The 11,039-nt window shown below is 28.9% G+C and overlaps 1 protein-coding gene across 2 annotated transcripts; it reads right to left on the bottom strand.

Moving 5' to 3' along the window:
• Window positions 1-6,752: 6,752 nt before the first annotated feature.
• Window positions 6,753-8,475, bottom strand: LOC124835285 (ribosomal RNA-processing protein). 2 transcript variants are annotated; one of them, XR_007028554.2, is made up of 4 exons: window positions 8,227-8,475; window positions 7,980-8,079; window positions 6,995-7,345; window positions 6,753-6,900 (listed from the first exon to the last, which is right to left on the bottom strand). XR_007028554.2 is itself a non-coding variant. In XM_047310186.2 (3 exons), the coding sequence occupies exons 1-3, from the start codon at window positions 8,425-8,427 to the stop codon at window positions 7,095-7,097; spliced, it is 552 nt and encodes a 183-aa protein (XP_047166142.2). In that variant the 5' UTR covers window positions 8,428-8,475; the 3' UTR covers window positions 6,753-7,094. The 2 variants fall into 2 exon arrangements, 1 of the variants encoding a protein (XP_047166142.2); XM_047310186.2 differs by having other exon boundaries at window positions 6,753-7,345.
• Between the last annotated feature and the right edge of the window lie 2,564 nt (window positions 8,476-11,039).

Raw genomic sequence — 11,039 nt, 5'->3', positions numbered from 1 at the left:
TAGATGTAAACCACTCAGTTTGAATTTTTTAGTTCACATTTGATTGACAAGGTGCATATGAACTTAAATAAGCACTAGTGGAAAAATAGGTTTCTGGAACGACATGTTATGACGAGTGAAAACCACCAGTCATAATAGGTTGATCGATGATAGTTTCGTAATAAACATAAGATTTATTATGACGGAGTTATGGACACCAATCATAAAAACCAACGCGATGACAAACTTGTAAATCAACTGAAAACATATTATGATAGGTATATGATGATGTCATAATATACACTTTTTGTGACGGTTAGCTGGACACCTGTCATAATACACGAGACAGGACGAAATGTATTATGACTGATTTTGAAAAACCTATCATAATATCTCTCTAAATCCATTTTTTCATTTCCCTCTTCAATTTCACTCACGGTTATCTTTTACTTTAGAGGTTTTTTTTCAAGTTTATGTTTCCAATCCTTAATTCTTCCCTTTTGCATCCTGTGTTCATTGCTCAGTCGTTCATCACTCATTCATCACTCACTCTCATTCATCCCTAATTCCTAAATGAATTGATTTTCGGGACATCAAATCCATCCTTTGACTCATTTTTTGGCACTTGAAATCAAGCATCCAAAACAAGCTCATTGGTTTGTACAACATCAACATTTTTTCCTTCAACTTGTAACTTTACAAATGCATGCAATGTGAGCTCAGTTATGTAACACTAGGAGCCAATGTGCATGCTAATGACAAGTCGTTGGTTGCAGACGGATTATAAGAAATATTAATATTGTTTATTAGCCTGTGTGAAGAAAAGATGAAAATGAGCATTAGTCAACATTATGTGAGAAATAATATATTATGGTTATAATAAAAGGTTTAGGCAATCATCATAACATCATAGCAGAGAGACGAAAAGGATAGCTTAATTAGAACTTGTCCTACATGTGGTCATCATATCAAATGCCAAGAACAAGATTTTTTTTATTATTATTATTAATAAACATGTTATGCATATATATATCATTATCCTTTTGGTTAGTTTTTACCTAACATCATTTGATCTGGAGGACTTGATCTGTTAAACCAAGACATTACAATAACAAGTATTTCCATAGAATAATCAGTAACCACTATGATTAACTTCAGCGATGCTGACAAAAAAATGGGAATGAGGTGTGTAATCATTGTTAAATTTGAATCCATCAAAAACAATCTTGTACGCAATGAAGCAGAGGAAAATGATAAACCCAAAACAAATGATCAAGTAAGCTAACAGGCAATGAATCTCAACAACAGTGACAGGACTCATACAAGTGAATTGCCAAAGTTGCGATCCATATTACAGGTTCCTCAATTCTAACAAGGTGATGTGAGAATGAAACAGAAACCGTGTAAATGTTTTCTTTTCACCCCCTCACCTTTGTCTTTATTTCATCTACAAACACGAACAAGATTTACCACATTTTAATTAACTCTTCTTTCTAAAAACTACTTTTATCAAAGAGCGAGAAGGATTGAATATTACAGTATATGTATATATAATTTACACCTATTCCGTACATACATCACTTTACCTTTTTGGCCATTTCCGTAAAAGAGTGAAATTAGAAGATAAAATGAAAAAGAAAGAGGGAAAATGATTATGTCTATGTGTGCTCGGACATATATGAATAACGAACTAATAATAAATTTCAATGAATTCAGTTTTGCATGTGGGACTGACTAAACAAAAACAAAAATGCCTGTACTCCGTTTAACAGGAAACTAAACATGTTCAAATGACTAAACAAAATCGCATATGTGTACTAAGTTTTGCATTTCCTTCGTTTGATTTAAAACCACAAAAAAAATTACCTGCGACGGCGTAGTTGAAGTGAAAGGCAAGATTTATAGAGTTTTTAAACAAAAGTCAATACTCTAAATTAGAAGTTTATCTATTAAACTTATCACTAAAAGGGTTGTCGATTCCGATTTGGAAATGCAAGAGTCAACATCAGACAATGGAAGGGATGAGCGGTTTTCAGACAGCGAAATTGCGAGATGGTAAGAGAAACTAAGTTTTATCTTTCAAATGTCCTCACACGCCCTTCAATTTTCCAATTCCGGCGTGGACCTTCCAAGTGTCATCCTGCCAAAATAAACGAAAACTTGAAAAAAAGAAACACCCACGTAGGTGTGTCAAAAGTGGGCAGCATGTAACATCCCGTTTTTACCAAAAGTTATATAAAATTTAAGAATAGAAATCTTTTTTAGTTGAAACATCATTATTTTCCAAAATTTAGAACTAATTTTAAATATCACAAACTTAAAATATTTTTTCAAATGTTTTTCAAAAGCTTCTAAAATTTATCACTGCGTCCCCTATCACATTTATACATTAATAGTTATATCGGTAAATTTGTTCTCGTATAACAAACATGTTGTAAGATTATTACACAAACAAGTAAGGATAAAATAACATCCAAAAGATCAATACTAAAACATGCATAAATATATACTACACATAACAATAATCATATTATCATGCAATAATCATACTAGACTCGATCGTCCGATGAAAGGTTAATATGAAATATCAAGGGGCTGTATACTTGTGGAGTCTCCACTACAATTACAGACTCATTGCTAATGCAATACATCATGTCATCCATAAGATTAGTCAATCAACACCTATGTCCAAAACTGGCACATAGACTAGGACTCACATAACTCATCATTTTCTACTTGAGACTGAATGGTTATTAGAGTATCAGGATAACCTCCAATGTTAGGACTCCTAACATCAATGTGTACACTAATCGATTACAAACACAAAATCTCTCCGTGAGACCCTTGGTCAATCTCATATCATGTTCATATTCATCAATCAATTCATCATGTAATACATACTTAGAATAGTGTTTAGGTCAATTATACAACCATACATATAAATCAATTACACAATCACTTAATACTTAACCCAATATGATAAAAGATTATTAACCACTTAAGCAATTGGAATATTACGTGAAAAAATTGTTCCAACGCTTAATGAAACGGAAATATTAATGTTTTTCCTAGATGATCCAAAAACATAATTAAGGTGGTGTTGAGTTCCCTAAGAAACAAGAAACTAATTTCTCTAAATATAGACATCTAACTAAAAATTCGAGTGGTCAAAGTAAATCAATATGTCTTAGGAATTACATATCTAAATTTTAGGTTAATCTAATATTTAACTATATAATAATTGAGGTTTTACCAAGACCTTAAGGACAAAATTCAAGTGTTTTTCAGCTCCACCAAAAATACGAAATTAATTTCTCTAAGTATAAACTTTAAATTAATAATTTGAGCGATTAAGATAAATTGATATCTCTTATGAATCATATATCAAAATTTTAGGTCAATCTAACGGTAAACGAAATGGAAATTGAAGTTTTACCGAGATAACGTAAGGATAGAATTTAGTGGTTTTCATATCTACCCAAAATGATAAATTATTTCCTCTAAGCACAGATATCCAATTAAAAATCTGAGCAGTCAAGATGAATCAATATACTACATATCAAAATTTAAAGTCAATATAACTGTAAATGAAGTAGAAATTGAAGTTTTATCGAGGTAATTTAAAGATAAAAATAAAGTGTTAATCAAGTTACTCAAAAATGTTAAATTAATTCCTCTGATAACATACCTGAAATTAATAACTCGGCCGTTAAAAATAAATTAATATATCTTATAAATTATATATCAAAATTTTAGTTTAATATATTGGTAAACGAAGTAAAAATTGATGTTTTATCGAGATAACCCAAAAAATAGAAAATAAGAAAAATATAGTCTAGAAAACCAAAATGTTACTTTGGTTCTTGGCTTCCTTGTTTACTTTAGAAGTTTCCTATCATTTTATAGGCTAACTTAGGGTTCCATAATTCTTATTTTGTTCATTATTCAATGTCAACACCGAAATGTATGCCTACACATTAATTTGAACATTTGACCCTGCTATCACTAGTACATAGTTACCATTTGAGCTACCACAATTCTTTATTTAGCTTACCACTTTTCTTTTATATAAATCTATTAAATGTTTCTAATCATAAAAAAATTTATTACTACTAATAATAAAAATTATTTACTATTTATTAAGATAGATATTTTCAAAAATCTTACACAACATTTTACTATATTTAAAAAAATATCATTTCGTTCTTGTGATCCTCGTATATATATAGGATAAATTAATTGTTTTCTTTAAATTTGGTTACAATAGATATATCATGTGATGATGATAAGTTCCTTATCATATGTAATGACGAAAGCTCCTTATCACAATGACATAAATATTGATGTAACAAATAACAAAATGTTGATGTATTGCATATTTCAAGATAATACGTAAAAATAAAATAAAATAAATTAATGAATCTTGAAAATGTCAAGCATTGGATTAGAACCCCATTTAACCTATATATATATATATATATATATATATATATATATATATATATATATATATATATATATACATATATATATATATATACATATATATACATATATATATACTAGTTTCCATATGATAAATCGTTTAAAAAAATTGTTAAATTTGTATTAGAGTGTGACAAAATTCTACAATTGTGTTATACAAGAAATCTAATTCATTCAATTAAAATATCAGATACCAAAATCGTACGACTACATTGTATTTAAATATTTTTAGATATAAAGATAATTAAAACAGGTTGTCTTCTCTTTTCAACAAGTTCTTTCCCGTCAACGAGGTTAAATTCAACTAATTTCAATTGTCAATTTGATTAAATTGTGGACAGAGATAATATGATCAAATCCAATTGATATCAACTTAATTAAATTTGACTAAATTTTAGTTTGAGGTCAACTCATTCAAATTCGATCAAATTTTGGTTATGGTTGACCTAGTCAAATTTGGCTTAATTTCAATCAAAGTGGACTCAGGCAAATTCGAGCATAATCAACTTGGCCGAATTCAGTTAGAGTCGACTAAACTAAATTCTAGTCATGACCGACTCAATTGAATTTGGTCAAATTTTGATCGAAGATGACTTAACTGAATTCAGTTGAATTTCAATCAGGGTCAACTGGGTCAAGTTCAAATGAATTTCAACCCCTTGATTAAATTTGACCAAATTTCAATTAGGGATGACTTAATCAAATTCAAAAAAATGTCAATTGTGGCCTACTCTATCAAATTTGATCAAATTTCAATCGTCAAATGTAGCCAAATTTTTATCGTGGCCCGGCCTGACCCATTTCAACTTTCAACTTGGTTTGGTTCATCATCTCGACCTTCAACTCAAGCTAATTGATGTCGACTTTTGGTCTGCATTAACTCATCTTGACCTTCAACTCAGACTAGCACTTCTCAATCTTCGATTCAAGTTGACTCGTCTCAACCTCCAACATATGTGACTAATGTGTATTTATCAACAAAGTAGTTTTAAATTAATGCACAATTAACTAAATTATAACTTTAGAACTAACTAAATTATAAAATAGTTCAATTCAATTTTTGTTATAAATAATTCAATTTTTTAGTCTAATATGATAGAAATATTTGATAATTCATATCAATTAGCATAATTTTACCCACCTCTACTAACATGTATTTGTTCAATACTAACTTTTTACAAAGAAAATTTGCAAGAATAAATGCAAATAATAATTATAAAAAAAGACAATTTCATAAACTTAATATTTAATTATAATAATCAAAGTAATCCTTTTAAGTTGTAAAAAATAAATGCAAATAAAAAACTATGAAAGTGAGAATCTCAGAATCCTATCAATTGGTGTAAAACTTGTAAGAATTTCTTAAAAATAACGTATGGTAAAATTTTCTTAAGGTTAGCACCAGAGGGAGAGTTTCTTATAATACCATTTTTATTATAAATACCCTAATTCTTAGTTCTTTTTTCTTTCATATTATTGCACTACAATTTTTTTACAATAATTAGAATTTATTTATTTCTGCTCCTGTCCCCTTAACTTCCTTTTCTTGGATTTGTTCTTAGTAAAAAAGACTAGCCAATTAATCATCGGCCACATGCATTTCACTGGGTAGATAACTCTTTTACTCCGTTCCTGCAAAATTGAAGACAATTCTTTCTTTAATTGAAACATTATTTTTTCTCATAAGGAACAGCTAGCCATTTGCTACCAATTGTAAAATCTTGCTCATTAAATACCAATAGATGTGCATTTTAGACCAGGCATGGGTAACAGATGCTGTCATGCCTTGTCGATAATGCAACTCCCAATTTGAAAAGAGCCCTATATGTTAATAGCAAATATATTTTAATATTAGTCCAACATCCGCACAATTTCACCAAATTTTCAGTCAAGTCGCTTATGGCTAAGAAGCTTTCAACTAAATTTTGATTGCTTCAAAGTTTTTGCAACTGAATCCCAATATGGCAGCAGTCATTTGACCTGTTTTAATTTTTGGAGACACGGCTGTAAATATTCTTGATTAAGGTTTAAATAGAACTAACAACTGCAACAGCTTAATCTTGAAACCCGCGTCAAGTTGCTATTAGCCTTGGCTGAGTACATACATTCCCTAACTCCTCAACTTTACCAAGGATTTTTCTTAAGGTTGTCACAGGATTAAGGGCTTGATTCATTATGTGTCTTCATATAACATGAACCATAGCACCCAGAAAAGGAAAAAAGATAAAACTAAAACCCTTCTTTGACCTGAAACTAAAAATTTAGACATAAAATAAGAGAAAAGAAAATCTAGAAAGTTAAATATGTAAATTAATTAAATGTACAATACACAATACCGTTACCGATTAACCAAACAAGAGAAAAAGTAGGTGCTTCTTCCTTAACTCTCGAATCCCCCAAATTAAAAAGTCGGCAATGACCCCGCTGGAGAAAATCCTGTCATGAACATTAGGTACCAGGTAACCAACTAGAACAAATATTAAAAATGAAACAAGTCCAAATCCTTCAATAAGCAAGCACGAGTTCTCACTTCTAGGTGGCCAAGTTACTGCACTTAACAAACACCTCAAATAAACGCAGTTCATTGTAGACTTAGGATTGTCCTGAAGATGCACGGTGCTTAGCTACCATTACTTCTTGCCCCGCTTCTTTCCTTTCTTCTTGTCTCTCTTATTTGATGTCTTGGGTCGTGACTTCTGTTTTGCAACCTTCTTAAAAGATTTCTTGTTCCTTATAGGTACCCCTTGCCCTTTATCAGCCACAACGGAATGAGGGGTCACCGTCTCCTCCTTCCTCTCACTATGATAACTTTCTTCTTCAGGGTTGATCTCACTTGTCACAACAGTAACTTTCAAATCAGCGTTCTCGTATGTTTTTGTTTCTTTCAACAACAAAAGGTAAACCCAATCACCAAATGAGTCAACCCACAAGCACAAAAGAAATCAATCACACATCATACACTAAAAAGAGCCTCAGATTCATTAGTAAATAAACTTTGGACAGGTTTTACTTCAAACTTTCAGGTTACACTTTTTTGTTTTCCATATCTCCTCTGAAAAAAAAAATCTTGTTCAAGGCACAGTTAAACATTAAATGTGAGCACTCCTTCAAGGGGGGATTCAACCTTTATTTTCCACGTTTAGGCCTCTTCCACTAGACCTCACCCCCGATGATAAACTTTTAAGTTACATGTGTCCTAGTATCACATCAGGCTCAAACACAACACGAATGCCAGAGTAAAAAGGAATGCTGATATGACTAAGGTTTTGTTTGGATAATCTCTAGTTAAGCTCATGTGTAACCAACTTTATACAAACTCTACTCTATTGTTTAGCTTCTTCAAAAAAATAAAAAAGATAACTCAAGATAATTTCAAGTGCTATTAAGAAAAAAATAACTCATTTCACCCTCTTTTTTTCTCTCAATTGTGCACACTGAAAAGAAGCTAGTCTAATTCAACAAGTGAATAAACAAACAATGCAACTGCGAGGAATATTCCAATTGAGAAAATGTACCGGCAATAGATTCAACTTGGTCTGCAACTTCTTCTTGGCGCTCCTCATTCTGATCAGGTGGCACGCCTCCATACAGAACGAATTCTCTTTCCAACTTCCTCTGAAAGACGAGTACAATCAAATAGATATGATAACAAAATCCATAACAAAAAAATTAACACAAACCAAACCCTCCATTGGTTGTAAAAGAATGTAATCTCTTAGTAATAATAAAGCACATAAAGAAGTAAAATGGAAAAGTGAATACCTTTTTGCGTTCTTCGCAGCGTTTGCGGCGCAGTGCCTCGTTCTGTTGCTTCTGCGCTTCCTTTCTTCTCTTCTTCTTGCGCTTGTGAAAACCAGTGACGTAGTCTTTGAGGTCTTTCTCGTTGAAATTGATGCCCAAAGCTTTGTTCTTCAGAGCCCTCTTCTTCAGGTGCGTGCCTTTGCGCTGCACTGTCTCCTCCATCCGGTAATCAACCAAAACCTAGAATGCACACAAATCCTTCCATACGATGCAGTTAAAACATGGCTTAAATACAACCTTTATTTTTTTCTTTTCTATTTTTGTCTATGTTTAATTTGATTTTTTTAATAGGTCTAAATTTTATTTAATTTTGGTCACTTAGTCTTTTTTTTTAATGACATTTAAATACTTAGAGGGTGATGAATAGTATAAATTGTTTTTTATTTAATTATTTATAAAAAATTAATTTTTAAAAAAATTGTTTACATGGGAGATTAACATTGTATCATGTGCCAATATAGTATTTTATATCAAGTCAATATCAGTATTACATGTTAGTGTTATATTCAATTAAATTTCAATTTTTAATAATGTTATTCAATTTAATTTTAATTTTTGATAATTTTGTTTATTTTAGTCTTGATTACTCTCCAAAATGATCATATTTAATCTTATATAAATGTTATATGAATTTTTTATTAAAATTTACATTTTTATTAAATATACTTTTCATTATTTTTAAATCAACTCTAACTATATTATTAGAAGGAAATTATTAGATTTAGGTTTGATTTTTGTTATATGTAAATGGTAGAGTTAGAGTTAGTTTAAAATTAGAAGAAAATTTTTTCATTATTTTCAAAATTAAAAAAAAAGTCTTTATTTTTTTTAAATTAGAAAAAGAATTTTCATTATTTTTAAACTTAAAAAGAAAATTCTTCATTATGTTTTAGACGAACTCTAACCCTATTTTTTATCGGTAGCAAAAATCAATCATAAATTTCATAATTATATTCCAATAATAAAGTTAGAATTGGTTTTAAAACAATAAAAGAAATATTTAATAAAAATATAAATTTTAATAAAAACTTTAGTCTAATGTTTATATAAAAATTAAATTTGTTCTTAATTGGGAGAGGGACAAAATTGAAATTGAATTGAATTGAATAAAATTAACAAAAATTGAGATGAGATTAAACAAAATTAACAAAAATTGAGACTAAATTGAATATAGAACGATGTCATTCATACTGACTTGAGTAACTAATTTGACAGGACAGATCATCATCAGACAGAATGTTGACTTGACATGTAGAGAATTATTTTTAATTAAGAAAAATTAATAAAATTACAAAAAACAGATTAATGAACAAGTTTCGTTAACAATTTAAACGAAGTTAAAAAAATAACATATTAACCAAAATTAACAAAAAAAAATGAAACTTTATTAGAAAAACAAATTAAAGAAAAATAAATGAAGAAAAAAAACAAAAATTGAGAATTTTTTTAGAAGAACAAATTAAAGAAAATGGATGAAAATATGAACAAGCTATATTTAAGCCTTAAAAAAGTATGTCAAATACCATATTTTAAAATATAAATACAGTATTCAAGAATAAGGATTGTGTAAAATGTTAATTCTTTGGTTATAATAGTGTTAGAAAAAAACACATGCCAACAACATTAGAAAAACGGAAATTCAAAATTTTAATAATTTTGATGAAAAAGTTATTACTTCGATGAGGTATTTCTATAGGGTTTTTTTTCTTCAAATTATTTGTTTTCTATGTTAATTTATTTGTTAAAAAAATAAGAAATATTGTTTCATAAGAATTTTTTAACTGACTTTTGTATAAAAAATATTTTCATGTAAAGAAAAAAAGATTATAACTTCTGTTGAAAATAGAATTTTATATCGGGCAAAATATAAACGTCTTTTTTATTAGAACATTTAACGTGGTGAAATATTAAAAAAAAAATTAAATTCGTGAAAAAAAAGTTATATTTAAATTCTTTACAAGTTTGTAACTTTTTATTTATTTTTCGATTGGTTAAATTTAAATTGTTTAATAGTTATATTAGCAAGTCATTTTTATGGAATTGATAGCATCTGTAGAGAGGTTCAACACACACATACACATAGATCTCCATACTGGTAAGATATTGTCTACTTTAAGCTAAGCCTTCACGAATTTGCTTTTGGTACCACTCCAAAAGCCTCTTTGGAGATATCTAATGTGTATATAAATCCATGTTCATCTCTTATTTTATCTGATGTAAGACTTTGTTTGTCCCCAATAGGTTGATCTATATATTATGCTTGATGATTATATTTGAATATTGTGATTTTTTGGTATATAGAACATGTTTATTGGTTTTGTATCTCAATTAGTCACATTTTATAAAACACATTAGAATAATAATAAAAAAAACACTAATCATATCTTGTGTACGAGGATCGTCACCTAGGTGAATCTAGATATCATGCTTCTTATAATTATAGTTGTACTTGTATGTTATTATATTTATCTTATGAAACATTGTCATAAATTTTTTAGTATGTATAATATACCATTTCTTTTAAAAAAAACATAACATAATTTCATTGATGTTTCCATTGTCATTTAGGTTGTGAATATATTTTTTATAAGTTTATTGAGATATTTGCTTCTAATGAAAATGTACGTCAAACATCTTATATTAATATTCGTGAATAAAAGGAAGTTGGACATTATCAACATACAATTAAAATTAGTTCTTTTTTATTTGTTTATATTCCAAGTGAGTTATCAAGAGAAGTTGTCCTTATTGCTTTTTATGTGATTAAAAAATTT

This window comes from Vigna umbellata, chromosome 1 (assembly GCF_029865625.1).
Source record: "Vigna umbellata cultivar VRB3 chromosome 1, Vumbellata_1.0, whole genome shotgun sequence".
In the NCBI taxonomy this organism is placed as follows: domain Eukaryota; kingdom Viridiplantae; phylum Streptophyta; class Magnoliopsida; order Fabales; family Fabaceae; genus Vigna; species Vigna umbellata.
This window is presented reverse-complemented; position numbering and strand designations above follow the sequence as displayed.